General features: G+C 42.8%; 1 protein-coding gene across 1 annotated transcript in view; it reads right to left on the bottom strand.

Annotated features, from left to right (window-relative positions):
* Positions 1-12,960: 12,960 nt before the first annotated feature.
* The window catches only part of LOC141072657 (chondroitin sulfate proteoglycan 4-like), a 58,980-nt gene continuing 51,299 nt past the window's right edge, over positions 12,961-20,641 (bottom strand). Inside the window, exons 8-10 of the mRNA XM_073559957.1 lie at positions 19,763-19,935; positions 18,384-18,567; positions 12,961-18,298 (exon numbers count right to left, since the gene is read on the bottom strand). Of these exons, the coding sequence (XP_073416058.1) occupies positions 16,251-18,298; positions 18,384-18,567; positions 19,763-19,935 (2,405 nt within the window). The 3' untranslated portion in view covers positions 12,961-16,250. The remainder of the gene's footprint in view (positions 18,299-18,383; positions 18,568-19,762; positions 19,936-20,641) is intronic.

Raw genomic sequence — 20,641 nt, 5'->3', positions numbered from 1 at the left:
TAGGGCCATTTTTCTGCCAGCACCACGACATGACAGGACGACATTCCTCCTGTAATTATACTTTACTCCGCTCACAATGAACTGATTCATAGAAGGCAGGATAGAAGAAAGCGCAAGTATTTGTTCCAGTTTTTCAGATTACAATAAATAATACCGCCACAGTGCAACTTTTTAATATCTATTTTTTTGTGCTGCCAGTGCTACAACCTCTGCTGGCTACACACCTGTACAGACTTAGCCGAGAGGTGAATATTCTCTTGTATCCAGTCTATACGGAGCCAAATCGTCCAGGCTCCAATACAATACAGTAGTGTTCAAAATAATAGCAGTCCAATATGACTAACCAGATTAGTCACGGTTTTTGGTATAAATTATATTACCGCATGTCGCACAATTTACCAGTTGGTGCAGTAGATTCTAAGAAAACCAACAGACTCAGTATTCATGATCTGCAGGTTTTTGAGTCTGTGTATTAGGGCTCATCAGTAATTTATTTGTAAGGGTTGAGTCTTAAAAGTATCCAAAAATCAGCATCGCCAGATTTTTCTTTTAAATAGAGAAAACTTGGCAGTCTCCTTATCCAGTTTTTTTTATTATCATGTGGTGCTGGTAACAGGAATATTAGTCTGAGATTATGAATAACATCATAGGATTTTACTACATCATGTGCGATCAACACTTTTTAGCTTCCTTTCCTCGCAACGGAGGTAACTTATGCTGAGCGCAGCAACGATGGCAGACAGTGCGTGATTCACACACAAGTTCCTACTAATAGGCGAAACGAGAAAAAAACGGAAAAAGCTTAATATGAGCGCCACCTTGTGTTCACTGTTGGCAATATACATAGGAAACATTTTGTAGGAAAATTGAAGCGTCCCTCCGCTTTCAAAAGAAAAATGATTATAGTGTAGGACTTTATAGTACAATCGTTTTTTGAATGTACGCCATTAGAGTATATTCACACTGAGTTTTTGAGTAGAAATTCACAAAATCTCCAAAACTCGTTTTTTTGAGTTTCTGCTCCAAATACTCCTGAAAAAAAACAACAAACCTCAGTGTAAACATACTCTTAGAGGCTTTCGTTGTTGGACTACCCGCAGTCTGTCCTTGGTCCGTCAGCAGGGCAGGAGCGAGCATCATAGGATCTTATAGCGCTCACTCAGATTGAAAGCGCTAACTAGGAGTGACAAGCAGGACGCTGCCTAATTTAGCGCAGCCCACAGCACAGATTTCCTCTTTACTGAGAATTGCGCCACCAGAAACCTCTAACAGAACAATTTAGACAAGTTAAAATACTGCAAAGGGCTGCACTATAATCGTTGGGATGGCCGCCGTACATGTATGGCAGTCGTATGCCATCACTATACAAAGGGGGCTCAATGGATCAGTCTGCTCTGTACAGTGCAAGTGGCGGCTGCATTATATAGATGGCGTCCAGAGTAACTGATGTGTTCAGAGCTGCCGCCCATATCATCAGTTTAATTTGTTAAATGCCTTTCAAGCGTGACAGCGTCACTAAAAGCATATCAAAGATGGCTAACGTCAGTTCAGAAATAGGGAGGGAGAGGGGAAAAGGGCAGAGGAAAAGGGTGAGGGGGGAAAGGAGAGGTTGAGAGGGGAAAAGGGGAAAAAGGTGGAGGGAGAGGGAAAAAGGGCAAAAGGGAGAACAAAAAAGGAGAAATGGGCGGAGGGAGAGCGAAGAAGGGGAAACAGGCGGAAGGAGAGGGGAAAAAGATGGGGCTAGAGAAAGATGGGGGAGAGGGAGAAAGTTGGGGGAGAGGGAGAAAGATGAGGGGAGAGAGAGCTGAGGGGAGAGTAAGATGGGGAAAGAGGAAGATGGGGAGAGGAAGAGTGGAAAAGAGAAGGCGTACAGAGCAGGAGAGAGAGGAGTAGAGAGGTGGAGAAAGAGCAGAAGAGGGGGAGAGAAAGGGAATCATAATTTGCATAGAACCACAAAATTCAAAGAATTCAACTCAAAGTCAATCCTTCACAGTTCTATCGGGTTACTTTCATTCTTGTTTCTGGGCTCCATGAGGAGACCAGTAATTTTAATATACACTCCAATAATATCGTACTTCAGTGTAATGTATAGATGATGAAGAAATCACAGACCCTAATAGCTAAAGGTGACTAAAAGTGATTTAAAAACATAAAAATAGCAAAAGTTTAAACCACCCTTTTCCCCAAACGTAGCTAACTATATATATATCTATAATAATAATTGCCCTAAGCAGCTTCCGGTTGTAACAACTTCATCCAGTTGTAACCGGTGACGTCACCGCTCACCTCTTTCCATGTTAACCTTCAACACACACACTCCTCTCACCTTTCACCATCTCCACTCACTCTTTCACTCCACATACGACCCTTTCTCTCACTCCGTCTCTCATACTCACGCCGTCATCGCCGCTGATCCACGATCCCCAACATCTTCTTCCGCCGGCGCCCTCCTGGATCCAGACGTCCTCCACGCCGGCGACATGTTCTTGCGGCGACGCCATTTTGGATCGGCGAAATCCCACGATAGTCAAGATGGCGTCGCCGCAAGAACATGTCGCCGGCGTGGAGGATGTCGGGATCCAAAATGGCATCGGCGAAATCTCGCGAGATTTCGACCGACGCCATTTTGGATCCCGACGGCATCCACGCCAGCGACATGTTCCTGCGGCGACGCTATTTTGGATCTGCAAAATCCCGTGATACTCAAGATGGCGTCGCCGCAAGAACGTCGCCGGCAAGGACGACGTCGGGATCCAAAATGGCGTCGGCGAAAACTCGCAAGATTTCGCCGACGCCATTTTGGATCCCGACGTCGTCCACGCCGGCGACATGTTCTTCCGGCGACGCCATCTTGACTATCGCGGGATTTCACGATACTCAAGATGGCGTCACCGCAAGAACATGTCACCGGCGTGGACAACGTCTGGATCCAGGATGGCGCCGGCGGAAGATGTCGGGGATCGTGGAGCAGCGGCGATGACGGCGTGAGTATGAGAGACGGAGTGAGAGAAGGGGTCGTATGTGGAGTGAAGGAGTGAGTGGACGTGAGTGGAGATGGTGAAAGGTGAGAGGAGTGTGTTGAGTGTGTGTGTTGAGGGTTAACATGGCAAGAGGTGTGATGCTATCGCATCCTCCCGATGCGATAGCATCGGGCCATAATCTAATATATATATATATATATATATATATACACACACTCACTGGCCACTTTATTAGGTACACCTGTCCAACTGTGTGTTAAGACTTAATTTCTAATCAGCCAATCACATGGCGGCAACTCAGTGCATTTAGGCATGTAGACATGGTCAAGACAATCTCCTGCAGTTCAAACTGAGCATCAGTATGGGGAAGAAAGGTGATTTGAGTGCCTTTGAACGTGGCATGATTGTTGGTGCCAGAAGGGCTGGTCTGAGTATTTCAGAAACTGCTGATCTACTGGGATTTTCACGCACAACCATCTCTAGGGTTTACAGAGAATGGTCCGAAAAAGAAAAAAAATCCAGTGAGCGGCAGTTCTGTGGCCGGAAATGCCTTGTTGATGCCAGAGGTCAGAGGAGAATGGGCATACTGGTTCGAGCTGATAGAAAGGCAACAGTGACTCAAATTGCCACCCGTTACAACCAAGGTAGGCAGAAGAGCATCTCTGAACGCACAGTGCGTCGAACTTTGAGGCAGATGGGCTACAGCAGCAGAAGACCACACTGGGTACCACTCCTCTCAGCTAAGAACAGGCATCTGATGGCTACTTTCAGCAGGATAATGCGCCATGTCATAAAGCTCGATTCATCTCAGATTGGTTTCTTGAACATGACAATGAGTTCACTGTACTCAAATGGCCTCCTCAGTCACCAGATCTCAATCCAATAGAGCATCTTTGGGATGTGGTGGAACGGGAGATTCGCATCAGGGATGTGCAGCCGACAAATCTGCGCCAACTGTGTGATGCCATCATGTCAATATGGTCCAAAATCTCTGAGGAATGCTTCCAGCACCTTGTTGAATCTCTGCCATGAAGAATTGAGGCAGTTCTGAAGGCAAAAGGGGGTCCAACCCGTTACTAGCATGGTGTACCTAATAAAGTGGCCAGTGAGTGTATATATATATATATATATATATATATATATATATATATATGGGTGGTCTTTTTTGTCCTTCCTCATTCTGGGGTCCTCTACCAGAGGCCTGGGAGTTTGAGGGTTCTGGGCAGCATCTTAGTTGTTCCCAGTATTGCACTTTTCTGGACAGAGTTCAGATGTTTGCTCCTGGGATCGGTTGTAGCCATTTTCCCAACTTAGGGGTCACTGCTCCAAGTGCTCCTACCACCACTGGAATTACTGTTGCCTTCACCGTCCACATCTTCTCCAGTTCTCCTTTGAGGCCCTGGTATTTCTCCAGCTTCTCATTTTCCTTCTTTCTGATGTTGCTGTCACTTGGCACTGCCACATCTATTATCATTGCTGTCTTCTGATCCTTGTCTACTATGACAATGTTATTTATTTATAAAGCACCATTGGTTCCATGGTGCTGTTGGTTAGCCAACACCTGCTTATCCGTCTGGATCTTGAAGTCCCACAGAATTTTAGCCCTTTCATTCTCCACCACTTTCTCTGGGGTCTCCCACCTAGACCTAGGGGGACTTAGCCCATATGCTGTACAGATGTTCCTGTATAAAATTCCCGCTATTTGGTTGTGGCGTTAGGGATACGCTGTTCCTGCTTGCATTTTGCATCCTGCCACTATGTGTTGGAAGGTTTCTGAGGTTTCTTTGCATAGTCTGTATCTTGGGTCTTGTCTTGTGTGGTAGATTCCTGCTTCTATGGATCAGTACTTAGTGCTTGCTCTTGTGCTGCTATGATTAGTGCCTCTGTGCTATCTCGGAGTCCCGATTTCTCCAGCCACTGGTAGGATTTCTCCATGTCAGCCACCTCCATTATCTGTCGATGGTACATCTCATGCAGCGGCTTGTCTTGCCATGGCGCTTCATGTTCCTGTTCTTCCTTCCAGATCTGTTGTTGCTGCCTTAGGCTTTCTCTCAGCATCTCATCTTCTAGTGCCATTTTTTGCATGTATTCCTGGATACTCCTTGCTTCATCTGTGATGGTAGCTTGGACGCTTATCAAGCTTTGACCACCTTCCTTTCTGTTGGTATACAATCTTTGGGTGTTAGACTTAGAGTGGAGACCTCCATACATTGTGAGGAGCTTTCGTGTCTTCACATCTGCAGCTTCCATGTCTTCTTTTGGCCAGCACATGATGCCAGCAGGGTATCTGATAACTGGCAGGGCATATGTATTGATGGCGTTGATTTTATTCTTCCCATTTAGCTGGCTTTTTAGGACCTGTCTTACTCTTTAGTGGTATTTTGATGTTGCTGCTTTCCATGCCTCCTCATCATGGTTACCGTATCCCTGTGGGATGCCGATGTACTTGTAGCATGTCTGTACATCTGCTTTATGACCTGCTGGTAATTCCACTCCATTAGTCTTGACTACCTCTCTTTATTACCAACCGGCTGCACTTCTCCAGTCCAAACGACATCCCGATGTCTTCGCTGTAGATCTTTGCCAGGTGGATCAGTGAATTGATATCTCGTTCGTTTTTCCGCATACAGCCTCAAGTCATCCATATAGAGGTGGCTGATGGTGCTTCCACTCTTGAACTTGTATCCATAGCCAGACTCTGTAATTATCTGACTGAGAGGGTTCAAGCCTATGCAGAACAGCAATGGGGACAGTGCATCACCTTCACATATGCCGCATTTTATGGTCACTTGTGCCAGTTGTCTCGCGTTGACTTCCAATGTTGTTCTCAATAGCCCCATTGAGTTTCTGAGGAAGGTTCTTAATTTCTAGTTGACATTGTAGAGAGCCAAGCATTCACAGATCCATGTGTGTGGCATTGAGTCATAGACTTTCCTGTAGTCAATTCAGGCTGTGCTGAGATTGGTCTGTCTGGATCTTGAGCGACTACTCTATCTACTAGGAGCTGGTGCTCAGAGCCTCTAGTGCTGGTCCCCATGCCTTTCTGAGCTGAATTCATGTATTGGTTCATATGGTTCTGGAGCTTGGTGGCTGTGATGCCTGACAGGAGTTTTCATGTTGTTGTAAGGCAGGTTATTGGGCAGTAGTTGGATGGAACTGTTCCTTTGTGAGGATCCTTCATGATCAGCACTGTTCTACCTTGTGTTAGCCCATCTGGGTGGTGGCTTGCTTCTAGCAGTTGGTTCATCTGCTTTTTATTATTATTATTTATTTATACAGCGCCATTAATTCCATGGTGTTGTACATGAGAAGGGGGGTTACATACAAAGTTATAGATATCGTTGACAGTAAACAAATTTACAATGACAGACTGGTACAGAGGGGAGAGGACCCTATCTTTGTGGACTTACAGGGGTTGGACAAAATAATGGAAACACCTGGAAACATCAACAAAAGTTAGTTTAATATGGTGTAGGTCCACCTTTTGCGGTGACTACAGCCTCAATTCTCAGAGGTATGGATTCATACAAAGTGTGAATTTTCCAAAGGATGAACCATAGGATGCAAATTGCCTCTTCAGAGAGAAAGAGGACTTTTACTCTACAGCGCCACCTATTGGTAGTAGCGATCCTACAAGTCACAATCAACCCTTTAACGAGTCTTGTAATATGACTTAGGATAAAAGCCAAATCAGAATCTCAATTTGCAGACACGGTGTTTCGGGCTATTGGCCCTCGTCAGTGCAAAGTATGAGATCTGATTTGGCTAGGTGAGAGGCTCTTGACTGAGGTCTAAAGGGTAAGGTTTCTCCTTGTGGAGAGTGACATACCAGCTCTGGCTTGTCAAGGTAAGGAGGCTTATTCGCCGTGCAATGCTCCGTCCAATGAACCATAGGATGCACTTGGTCACCCAAAATGCCTAAATAATCGCGGCTGTTAATTCTTCCATGAAGGGATATCATTGGCCCGGCGGATCTCCACGAAATAGCATCCCAGATCATCACAGAACCTCTGCCATGTTTTATGGTTGGGAGAAGGCAGTCTGGATAGAATGCTTCTTTCGGCTGTCTCCAAACGTACACTCGGCCGGAGGTCGGAAATAGGGTAAACGATGATTCGTCTAAGAATATCAAGTTTCCACCAGGGCTGTGGAGTCGGAGCTCATTTTGGTGGAGTCGGAATAAAATGGACAGACTCCGACTCCTAAAATATATAATAAATTGGGTACAGTAGTTCAATGCAGAATGTGCTGAATATTTTTTCATAGGAATTTGGGAAAGTTATGAAATGTCCTATAAATGGCTGTTCTATTCCTGATCTCAGGCTACATTCACACAAGAACAGGTTCTTGCTATTGTAACGGAAAATGCTTCAAACATGATAAGTACAATTAAACTGATAAATGAGAGTAATGAACAAGAGCTAGAAGAAAATTTAGATTTCAGTATGTTTGAGATGGAAGGCCACCGTGCTGTTCACGTAACTGACGAACAAACAGATATTACAACAGAACAGCAAAATTATACTTTAGAAATAGATGATCTTGTTGAAGGTGCTTCAAAACACTTCCCTATTCCTCACATGCGCTGTGCTGTGCACAAGCTGCAGCTGGCAATAAGAGATAGTCTGCAAGAGGGACATGATGGAAATCTGATTGGAAAAGTGAGGAAATTGGTTATTGCCACCAGAACCCCTAAAATTGATTCCATCTTGAAGAGATGTGCTGGGAAAGGGGCAATTGTCGATCAAGCCACTCGGTGGGGCAGCACTTATTTAATGATTGAGTGATTGCTTGAACTAAAAGTTTCTTTTAGATATGACTAACCCTAAATGAAGGTCAATGGACACAGGTGGCTGAATTGAAGGAATTGCTTAATCACCCATTTACCGTGACTAAAAACTTACAAGCTGAGGATTTAACTCCTGGCAAGGGAGTGGAAGAACTTGCTATTTTCCTGTCCCAAAGAGGTTTAATCGCAGATGGCATTTCTGCTTCAATGAAACGGAGACACAGCTATTGGAAAATAAAATTTTTCTGGCAGCTGTTTATGTGGACCCAAGTCATCGTATACTGCTTGATGATCAACAGCTTACTAAAGGAGAAGAAGCTCTGACTGAGGCAATAGTTAGAATGAGTGGCCTACAGGAGGACTGCCAGGTGCAAGAGGATTTGGGTCCTGACAGTGCTACTGCTGCCATATCTTCATCCTTATCAGATGAGGCATTTGACTGTGACAAGTATTTGGATGACATGGAGCAGGCAAAGCGTTGCCGCAAGAAAAAAGATTTCACTCTGTCTCCTATAGCAAGCAGATTGACCATATTTCAGCAAAATGTTTCACTTGTTCTCAAAGAAATAGAAAAATTCAACCGTTCATCAAAACTGACTGTGCATGAGGCAATTCCTTTATACCCGGAAATTGTTAGAGATGTTGCCCATGTGGTTACGGCTTTGCCTTCAACCCAAGTTAGTGTAGAGAGGTTGTTCTCTAGCCTTAAAATTATTAGGTCAGATTCGAGGTCATCTATGAAGGAGGATCTGATGGAGGCAATTCTATTTCTTAGAACAAATTCATAGACTGCACAAATGTTATTTAGTATGTTTTTGTTGAAAACTGTTTTTTGTCACTTACATAGTTTATTACATAGTGATTATATATATATATATCAATATTACATAGTGTATTATATATTTACAATTTATTAGTTTTTTGTGTTCTGAAGTTGTATTCCAATAAATATATATTATGTTCTATCTAAATATCTTGATTATTGTATCATAAAAATGATTAAATGTCTGATGTTCACACTGTACTACAATAAATTTTTCACTTAAATATAAGCAATATACAGTGGGGAAAAAAAGTATTTAGTCAGTCAGCAATAGTGCAAGTTCCACCACTTAAAAAGATGAGAGGCATCTGTAATTTACATCATATGTAGTCCTCAACTATGGGAGACAAACTGAGAAAAAAAAATCCAGAAAATCACATTGTCTGTTTTTTTTTCATTTTATTTGCATATTATGGTGGAAAATAAGTATTTGGTCAGAAACAAAATTTCATCTCAATACTTTGTGATATATCCTTTGTTGGCAATGACAGAGGTCAAACGTTTTCTGTAAGTCTTCACAAGGTTGCCACACACTGTTGTTGGTATGTTGGCCCATTCCTCCATGCAGATCTCCTCTAGAGCAGTGATGTTTTTGGCTTTTCGCTTGGCAACACGGACTTTCAACTCCCTCCAAAGGTTTTCTATAGGGTTGAGATCTGGAGACTGGCTAGGCCACTCCAGGACCTTGAAATGCTTCTTACGAAGCCACTCCTTCATTGCCCTGGCGGTGTGCTTTGGATCATTGTCATGTTGAAAGACCCAGCCACGTTTCATCTTCAATGCCCTTGCTGATGGAAGGAGGTTTGCACTCAAAATCTCACGATACATGGCCCCATTCATTCTTTCATGTACCCGGATCAGTCGTCCTGGCCCCTTTGCAGAGAAACAGCCCCAAAGCATGATGTTTCCACCACCATGCTTTACAGTAGGTATGGTGTTTGATGTTTGCAACTCAGTATTCTTTTTCCTCCAAACACGACAAGTTGTGTTTCTACCAAACAGTTCCAGTTTGGTTTCATCAGACCATAGGACATTCTCCCAAAACTCCTCTGGATCATCCAAATGCTCTCTAGCAAACTTCAGACGGGCCCGGACATGTACAGGCTTAAGCAGTGGGACACGTCTGGCACTGCAGGATCTGAGTCCATGGTGACGTAGTGTGTTACTTATGGTAGGCCTTGTTACATTGGTCCCAGCTCTCTGCAGTTCATTCACTAGGTCCCCCCGCGTGGTTCTGGGATTTTTGCTCACCGTTCTTGTGATCATTCTGACCCCACGGGGTGGGATTTTGCGTGGAGCACCAGATCGAGGGAGATTATCAGTGGTCTTGTATGTCTTCCATTTTCTAATTATTGCTCCCACAGTTGATTTCTTCACTCCAAGCTGGTTGGCTATTGCAGATTCAGTCTTCCCAGCCTGGTGCAGGGCTACAATTTTGTTTCTGGTGTCCTTTGACAGCTCTTTGGTCTTCACCATAGTGGAGTTTGGAGTCAGACTGTTTGAGGGTGTGCACAGGTGTCTTTTTATACTGATAACAAGTTTAAACAGGTGCCATTACTACAGGTAATGAGTGGAGGAAAGAGGAGACTCTTAAAGAAGTTACAGGTCTGTGAGAGCCAGAAATCTTGATTGCTTGTTTCTGACTAAATACTTATTTTCCACCATAATATGCAAATAAAATGAAAAAAAAACAGACAATGTGATTTTCTGGATTTTTTTTTCTCAGTTTGTCTCCCATAGTTGAGGTCTACCTATGATGTAAATTACAGACGCCTCTCATCTTTTTAAGTGGTGGAACTTGCACTATTGCTGACTGACTAAATACTTTTTTTCCCCACTGTATGTGGGAGTCGGAGTCGGTGTAAGTGAAATTGAGGAGTCGGAGTCGCAGATTTGGCTTACCGACTCCACAGCCCTGGTTTCCACTGCTCGAGGGGCCAATTCTGGAGGTTTCTACACCACTCTAAACGCTTGGAAATATTTGTCATTCAGAGCAGCGGTTTTTGAATTGCAGCTCTTCCGTGCAATCCAGATTTGTGCAGCTCCCGACGAACAGCTTTCATGGAAACTGGGTTCTGTAGGTGTTCATTGAGCTCAGCAGTGATTTTCGGAGTCATGGTCTTGTGATCCTCTCTCACAATTCGCTTTAGAGTCCGACGGTCTCTCTCAGTCAACTTCGACTTTCGGCCGGACCTGAGCTTTGCTGCGGACGCTTTTCCTTCTCTTTCAAACGCAGTCATTACTTTGGAGACAGTACCTCTTGACACGCCAAGCATTCGGGCACTTTGTTACACTAGCGCCTGGCAGACGAGCACCAACAATTTGGCCTCTTTGAAAATCTGAGAGGTCTGCCATTTGTATCAGGTTTTCATCAATGTTCTTACAATTCTGCGAAACAAACAGTTAATTTACATACACATATCACATAACACAAATAATCAACTGCAAAACATTACCATATGTCACGGTTTGCATGTTTATCACATGTTCGAAGATTATGATGCCAAAACATTAGGCGTTTCCATTATTTTGTCCAACCCCTGTACATTCTACAGGATAGTGGGAATAAGACAGGTCGGGGGTGCAGCAGCTCTGGTGGTGATGAGGCGGCAGCTCAGGCGGTGGTGAGGCGGCAGAATGGTTATTGCAGGCTGTAAGCTTTCCTGAAAATTTGGGTTTTCAGGTTTTGTTTGAAGGATCGGAGGGTGGTGGATAATCGGACGTGTTGAGGCATGGAATTCCAGAGGAACGCTTTGCCATGCATTCATGTACCGCTGTTAATTTCTTTAGCCAGTAGGTGTGGATCATGTCTGAGCCAGGTGCTGTCCAGCTCTTCATGTTCTTGACCTGCTGTTGGATGTCTGCTTCTGTAATGGTGACTGGTTCTCGCTCTAGGTGGTTGCTGTTTCATTCTCAGATCTTGCAGCCACATTGCACTGGTGTTGTGCATTTTTTCCTTCTCCCATATGTTCCTCCAGTATTGTTCAGTCTCTGCTATTGGTGGGGTTGCTGCCTTTGTGCTGTTACTCTGTAGTTTGGAGTACACCTTGGATGGTTCTTTGGAGAACAGGGCATTTATCTTCTTGGCCTCAGCTTCTCTAGTGTATCTCCCTAGTCTTGCAGCGAGTGCTGTAAGCCTTTGTTTAGCAGTCCCTAGGGCTTCAGTTGGGGTCATGCCTTTATTCTTGTCCAGCTTGGTCTTATTCTTGATCTTTACACCCCTCTGTATTTCTGTTAGTTGGCTGACTTCCATTCGTGTCATGGTCACCTTGATCTTTGTCTCCAGTCTTCTTTTCCAAGGGGGGCACATACTTCTGTCATTCTTGCTGGTTGTATAGCCAAGCATTTCCATGATTGCTGAGACAGTAGCATAGATCAGTTTATTAGTTTGAGTTATGGTGCTGGTAGGTATTGATGCAAGTACTCTATTGGCATCTTCTAGCATACTGTCTGGTGGTGTTTCTTTGCTGAGCCTTGGCAGTCAATCTCTGGTATTAATGGTATTTAGTTTATCTAAGATCTTCTGATTCAGATCAGTTGCAGTGCTCTCTAGTTGCATGATTGGATCAGGATTTTCAGGGGGTTGCACATGTTATGGTTGTTAATAGAAGGGAAGGGTAGGAAAAAAATGAAAGCAAAAATGAAAAACTGCTCATCCCTAACACAATTTCATGAATTATTACATAGAACCTTTTAGACCTGATGAGGCAGGTGTACGTACTTTGAAAACCCAAATCGGAATGGGTGCATAATCCGAATATTAAAATGATCATTGTATGAGTCCAGCTAAAGGAACGGAGAGCTCATGATTCTAAGTATATTCAGTGTCTGCCCAATAATGTGTTCTGTAGCTTGTACTAACCAGTGTGAGATCTCAGTAACAGCAGGGAGGAGGGACAGTGAGAAGCTGTCAGTGTAATGTTGCGGAGATTCAGCAGCAGGAAGGAGTGACACTGAGTAGCTTTCAATCAGGCTAGGTGGCATCTATTTTAAAAGTAAGTACACTAGCCTCATCAGTTTTTTTAGATCTACTGTGTATAATAAAGTATGTCGCTTGTATTTTGAAACCTTCTTTAAATGGTTTTTCAACGTATACTTACTGCATTAGTTTAGTAACTAACTACAAGCCGAATGTATCGATGTCACATGTTGTGACATTTGGCCCATTTTTGGGGTTTTATGTGAAATTGTGCCCAATTTGCTATTTTTTTTTCTCTTTTTTGTGTTGTTCCAATACACATAAAGGAAATAACAAAACGTGTGTCATTGCAATAATTTTCTGGGAGAAATACTTCATTTTCTGGAACAATTTCAAGGGCGTCAATACTTTTGACCATGACTGCTTTTCTTATGTCTGGCAGATCGGATCGCTACAAAAAATGTATAATTTTTATTGGAAGCCAAGGGAATATATTTCAGAAAATAAAATATATTATAATTCAATGCATAAGAGATATAATCTAATACTGAATAAATACAATATAGACAAATAGACAGTAATACAAGAGAGACTTTTCATGTGTAGTCTCAATACATTTCAAAAACTGACATTCAAAAAGGACAAAATCAATATAAATGGCACAATTATTCAGAGGACAACCAAAGGGAAAAAAGCATAAAAATCAAACAAACAAGACTTTTGAGCACCGTAGTTTGCGGCTTCTCCCATCACTAGTTCTCTGGATAGCGATGTACTGAAATGTAATGTAATGACTTTAGCGGGTCGTCATGGCATGCCCCGTTAGATACAGGGCCGCGATGTGATATCATTAATGGTGGGGTGTGAGAATAAACATGATGTCACTTCTCAGAGGACAAGCGTTAGGGAAGCCATGGGATGTTTTCACAGTAAGTTGAGACCCCCCCCAAGAAGTTTGGGAGAAAAGGGGACTGAAATCATAAAGAGCTGAATACAGACAGATGAAAAGGCGAAAAGCATCTCGGCAACATTGAAGCCATATCATTCCCCAAAATCAGCCGGTGCCATGAACCAGTGTTCTAAAAGAAAATTTAGATGGAGAACCTCTATACAGAAAAAAGAAAATCAGTAGTCTGCACATAAAACACAAGAGAGGTAGTTATAATGACTTAAAGGCTAAAGACAACTTTTAGGCTATGTGCCCACGTTAGCGTTTTTAAACGCTCAGAAAACCGGACTCCTTCCCAGAAACCGCACATTTTATTTCCGAGCGATTTGTGCACAAAAACTGCGCGTTTTTTTCCGTGCGGTTTCTGGGAACATTGGAAATGGCTAAAAACGCAGAGCAATGCGGAAATTAATGAGCATGCTGTGTTTTTAGCTGCTAAGCGTTTTCTGAGCGTTTAAAAACGCACGCATTGGCACAAAAAGCCAAAAATGCATTAAATTTAATGGGAAGGTTCTTTTAAGCGTTTCTGCAGCGTCTGATCCAGCTCAAATGCTGCGGAAACGCTTACAAAAACGCAACGTGGGCACACAGCCTTACACTGTAAATTTTCAATTGTTCTTTTGCTTCTCAAATGCAAAAATCAGGCATTTTTCCAAATATTAGTAATTATACATTTAATATTGATACTGCTGTAGAGTCTATGCAACACCAGTACATAGCTGGCTGTCAGGCTGCTCATGACAACTGACAGCAGATTGTTCCTACCTGTGATTGTTAACAGCAGATCAATGTGTGGAGAGGGAGATTGAAGAAAGTACAAGTGGTTAGTAAGGGCAGAATACACAGCCTTTACTGTATCACAGGAAAAACAGGGACGAGAGAACACGTGTCACAGGGTTACCGTGACAGTGTAGAGCCAGAAGACCGCAGCGTCTGATTGCTCCTACTCCGGCGCTGAGAAGAAGCACTTCTCCATTTTAAATGTGTTTATTTCTTCTAGCAGAACAAGGATTAATCGGCCATGTTGGAAATCCCTGTGCTCACAGCTGAGCTTAGTTAGCCACTCCCTTCCCCTTTACAGTATAATCTGGGCTCTGTTACAAATCCTTGTCAGAGCTAGCATTTGCTGTATGGCTAATGGACGGAGAGGAGTTCATATGAGAAGGAGAGTTGGAGGAGTTATCTGTGACTGTTGCTTGGTTTGTATGCGTGGTAATTCCCTATCCTTCTCTATTTTGGTTTATTCCCCTACCTCCACGCCCGGTGCATTCCTCTGTTATATGGGAGTGAATATTGTGTATGTCTGGAGTTTCCTGTTAACCCTTGTTTGTCGGGTTGGTGTACTACGATGTACAGTAGCGCCCCCTTCCCTGGGTGGGGGAAGAAAACAGATGGAGGGCTAACTCAGGAGATAAGGCAAGGGTGGAGGCCCCAGCATCTTCACCTTCAGGAGTATCCCAGGGAGTAGGACGAGCTAGGGCGCTCCCTAGTGTTAAGGACAGGGAAGGAGCCCCTGGTCCTGAGTCACCTGACAACATGCAAATAAAGAGGAAAGTGTCACATAGGCTGCATCTCCGTGAAGAGAGAGGGGAGCACACAACAGACACTATTGTGTTAGGTTATGGGGATAAAGCAATCCCTCATGAGCTATAGAAGAAGAAATCAGTATAGAAATATTGTTGTGCTCAGGTCAGTCTATTAGTCACATGAAGGTGGGTGCCTAGGGCAGCATGAGACCTTATGCTTATAAGTGAGCATGCCTGTATAAAGTTAGTGTGCCTGTGGGTGCAGGTATTTGAGCATGTATGTACTAAGTGTGTATGTTTGCCTTTATTTTTCAATGCAGCAAGGTCATATTTCTCTCCAGCCATTACACTACTGCCTCCACTCTGTGTCAGCCATTGCTACAGAGTACAAAATAAACTTTTATACAAAGCTCTCCACAGTTCTGCACCATCCTACATCTCCAACTACCACCCTACATGTGCTCTGTTCTGCTTATCGAAGACCAACATTCTCCATCATGCATCATGCAAACCTCCCACATTCATCTCCAGGACTTCTCTTGTGCTGTGCCAGTTCTCTAGATTGCACTACCCCAGAAAATCCGGCTAATTTTAGAGTATTCACAGTTCTAAATTTGGTCTAAAAACACATCTCTTTTAGACTGGCCAACAATCTCACCTCACTATTCTAATTATTCCCTGTTCTCGCTTCTTAAATTCTCCGCGGAATCTGGTCCCATCTATCATGTTTCCACAACCCCCATACACTCAGTAACACTATATAATTAAACATATACAGATACTGGCTACTGACTGGTTGATGCCGCTTCACTCGAATACCCCTACTTATTATAAAGATGGCGGGACCTTACACTACAAGCACTTTTTAGCTTTTGTGTCTCCCAGTTTCCTCGTAGATTATAAACTTGTGAGGCCCTCACTCCTCTCTTTTGAATTGTTGAATATTGTTTTAATATGTAATACCTGATATTGTCTGTATATGTCCCCTCTGGTTTTGTAACATGCTGCAGAATATGTTGACTTTGCAATTGTACTTATTTTTAAAGGTTAGACGACCCCTTTATCTCTAAGGTATGCACTAAAAAATATATTTTTTCACTTCAAAAGCTGTTTATAGCCTTCACGAAATCACTATAACAGTAAGTCTTCATAGTATAAGAGAAGGCAAAATAAATAAATTGGTGATTACTTTGGGGGATACCAAAAATATACATATTTATAAAATGTTTCCTACATAATAAATGTGGACCTGGGCACGGGTCTCTATACCCAGTACTGATTAGTTTTAAGGGTTGGATTAGTCTTCCGACAATGCTCAGTCATTTCAGGATCCATCTGTAGCCAAGAGTTCTGTTGAGTATTGACTCCCAATGAAGGAGCGGAGTTTGTACGTAAGTGGTCATGTCTTGACAACAGTAATGGGCTTACAGAGCAGTAGTCATTGTTTTTTTGCAGAAAGGTTACTGTCACTGTTGGTACAGTGACACTTCGCTCTGTATATGGGGAGGGCACCTGGGGCACTATGCTATAGGAATGGCTTCTAACGTGTGGTGAAGCCGCCTTCTTTGCCTTCTGTTTTCTAAGAAGGAACAAGACAATGAGGATGACGGCAAGTAGAAGCATGGCAAGGACAAGCAGTGGAATAATAATAGAGAGAGGATTGGTTTGATTTAGTTCAGCTTTTGGAGTAATTGCCATCAGTTTAACAGTAGTAGTATCTCTAACAGAAAGGGTGGTGATTCCTGCATCTGCAGACGGGATGGGTTCCTCAAGTTTTTGGTTGCCCCAACGATTGCGGTTACCAAACCTTTTGATAGGAACTTCTGTAAAGTTTTTATTTAGCCAATGATTTGTGGTCCGTCTTTCGTAACCCAAGGTAGTATAAAATGGAGTGTAGGAAGTTACTGAAGAAGCTCCTGAAGCGGTGGTAGATTCTACCATCAATGGTTCATAAGGGACTACAGAATATGTGAAATAACCCACAGCAGGTGGCACGCCATGAGCTTTGAGAATGAAAACAAAGGAATCATTCAACATTTCCTGGTCTGTGACGTTGGCGTCAATATATATTGATATACGTCCTGTATCGATGTCACTTTGATTGAACATGTCAGTATCTGCATATACAACTTTTTTGAGTGTTTTTCTTTTTATTTTTCCATACATGGGTGGATTAAGTATTAGATATTCTGGATCACTGTTGGTAAGGTTTCCAAGTTCAGTTGCATCCAAATCCATGGTCTTTATAGTGTACACAAGGCCAGTGGGGATTTTCAAATCAGGTCTAATATTTACTAGCGGCTCCACTGTGATGTTGACTTCATGTCCGGTTAGGTTGGTTTCTGAAGTAAAAACTGACACCTCAAACCTATCTTCAAACACTGTGAAATTTTCAATATGGTAAGTCACTTTCCCCAAGTCTATATCGGCTTGGTCAAACTTCATCACAGGTCTCCTGTCAAGCATGATGTTGCCAAATCTAGGCGGCTCTGATACTTGATAAGTAAAGGTTGTACTCTTTCCATCTGTTGTTGCTGCCAGACTACTATTCGAAAGGGTCAAAAAGGTTTGCCCTTGCAAAAGGATCAGATTGGTTTTATTAACCAGTGTAATGGAGACAGGTATAATATCCAGGTTAAAGAGTTTATAAAATGGTTTATGTTTCCCATCAGACACGCTAAAATAAAATACTCCAGAATGTGAACTTCCATCTTGTATAAACCACAAGTCACCATTATTGATATCTGCCTGTGTAAAAGCCTGGACAGAAGCATTGAGATTGTCAGATTTTGCCAAGTAGCCATTGTTTGGCAAACTGATAATGGTGTATTTTATATCTTCTGGAGGATTGTCCAGATCTTCAACGTTTAGGTTTTCGGGACCAAAGGCCATCATTCTTCCTTGCAGCACGGTTAAATTCGGCCTCTTTGTCTTAAGCTCAGGCACTTGGTCGTTAACGGGAATAACAGTAATATTGAACCTCTCTTCTATCACGTCCATGTCCGGTTTCACTGCCGATTTGCTTTTTAAATTTAACCAGGTGGCAAAAGTGAAGTAATCCGTGGGCGACTCTGCTCCATTGTGTACATACGTGATACCAAATTTACTGATGATGTATTGGGAGAAGTTTGGCTTCTCTTTCGTAATATTTCTGTCTCCTACTATGATGACACCATGTTTTGGCAAAGAGGTCACCTGAAACCAGACTTCATAGAAGGGACGATGGGATTCTGGCAGTCTGGCTAAAAGATTTGAGCCATCTAACTTTAACTTGTCTATTTTCACGTTTCCGCCTTCCACAACAGAGACACCTGGTAATAGAGGGAAATTAAATATTTCAGTAATATCGAATGAAAATTGTGCAAGTACAAGCCATTGCTCTGAAGGCCTGCTGACCTGTATTGGCAATAAGGCGAGTGGATCTACTGGGATCACTGATCTCATAGGATACTCTGATGAGGAACACTTGCATTTGTAGAACAGCTGGTGGAGAGGACACGGAGAAGGTTAAGGAATCCTGCACGCTCCACACCAAGGCTTCAGTGTCGGTGTGCTCATATACAATTTCTCCATCATCGATCTGCAAAAGGCAAAACCACACAGTGCCAAATTGTCAGCAACATAGAGAGGCTATAGATTCCATAGAAATGAAGCACTTTCCTGGAGCAGATTCCCATTGACAAACATCAAAGTGTCATACTGCAACAATACACACAGAGAAACCAGACTGATGTGGCAGATGGATCCGACCGCAAGCCTCACTCATAGAGCTTCATTTCTGATGACACTAGAATACACGTTATAATCGATCAATTGGATAAAGGATAACTTATTGATCACTGGTGGTCTGATTGCTAGGACCACCACAGCAGAGGTCAAGCATGCACACCTCCTGTCTATACATTCTTTATGGAACTGTCCAAGATAGCCAAGTACTGCACTCCTATAAAAAATGAAGGCAGCGGAGGTACCATGCTCAACCTCTGCAGCATTCAGACAGGGCTGCCCAGATGAGATTGGAGGAGATTAGACCCCCAGTGATCATTATCCCCTCTACAATTTAGTAACGTGTAGCTTGGCATAATTGACAGGCTATGGCTGTGTTCACATGAGTATATCCTGTTGGAGGTGTATGTTTGCCCTTTTTATAGCCATAAAATGGAATGTGTTCCACTTATGTTTGTTTCCTTTTTAATGATAAAATATTATATTTATTCTGAAAAAAAAAAAAAAAAACTTAAGGGCAACAAATTTCACTGTATGACTATGAAAAAGACATGCACACAGCTCCTACAGATGGTTCTGATGTGAACAGAGCCTCAGGTCCATTCACAGTGCGTAATACACGGCGTTACATGACCACTGACTAGAAACATATTTGCCGAGTGGAGGTAGTTTTGAAGCCTGTTTACATAGGTCGACCCAGCTTCAGATGCGCACAGAACGATCAGCAAAAGATCACTCAAGACACATTAGGTTGCTGTTGTTCTCGGCAGCACAGATCCTGGTTGCACAAGATGATTTGCTGCAGAAAATTAATCTTTTGTGCAAACCAAAACAATTTTCACCCAATGAAGTGTTTTGTTTGTCCTTCGGGTGATCGCCAGCCTGTTTACACTGCACGCTAAACATGCGGGGTAAATGCACCGCTAGTCTGCCAACAAATCCAATGTACATAGTGTTGAAAAAGACATGGAGATAAAAAGGTGAAGGACGACACCAGGCACCTTTACAAAACCAACCAGGAAAAATGTAAAATGTTTGGTTCTTCTCACCATCTGTTGTGTGAAGCTGGAGGCCTCCTCCGTAGTATTTTCTTGAACAATTCTTAAGATCTTCCCGTGCTTGGGAGAAGTTGTGATGTCAAAAATTATTGAACGGTTATGTAGATTATTCTCATCATTGGTTGCAGCTTTTAACACATCAGAAGAAATTGTTCTTCTCATTCCTGGAAGAAAAAACAAACTGTACCACCTTAGTAATGGTAATATCTAACAGGAAAAGCCTCATATTTCATACAGTTGAATCAAAACTAACTTTTTTTTTACAAAAATTAGTAGTGACAGCAGAGTGGTTTTGGGAAGAAAATAAGACAGATGAACGAACTGGCTTCCAGTCAGAACTTTCTGAAAAAAAAATTGGAAATGCGTGCGCGTGCGCTTTTCATCGCTTCCTCCCAGACGCTGTCAATCACAGCTTGGCAGCTGATCTCACACACACACACACACACACATTATACACTACTCAAAAAAATAAAGGGAACACTTAATCACGGCACGGTGGCTCACGGTGACCCATGTTGTCCTGGGTTCGAATCCCACCTAGGACAACATCTGCAAGGAGTTTGTATGTTCTCCCCGTGTTTGCGTGGGTTTCCTCCGGGCACTCCGGTTTCCTCCCACACTCCAAAGACATACTGATAGGGAATTTAGATTGTGAGCCCCATCGGGGACAGTGATGAAAATGTGTGCAAAACTGTAAAGCGCTGCGGAATATGTTAGCGCTATATAAAAATAAAGATTATTATTATTATATTATTAATCAACAGAATACAACTCAAAGTAAATCAAACTTCTGTGAAATCAAACTGTCCACTTAGGAAGCAACACTGATTGACAATCAATTTCACATGCTGTTGTGCAAATGGAATAGAC

This window comes from Dendrobates tinctorius, unplaced genomic scaffold (genome assembly GCF_039654945.1).
Source record: "Dendrobates tinctorius isolate UK_male_01 unplaced genomic scaffold, ASM3965494v1 ptg000285l, whole genome shotgun sequence".
Classification (NCBI taxonomy): Eukaryota; Metazoa; Chordata; class Amphibia; order Anura; family Dendrobatidae; genus Dendrobates; species Dendrobates tinctorius.
Note: the sequence above shows the minus strand (reverse complement) of the source record. Positions and strands in the feature narration are given on the sequence as shown.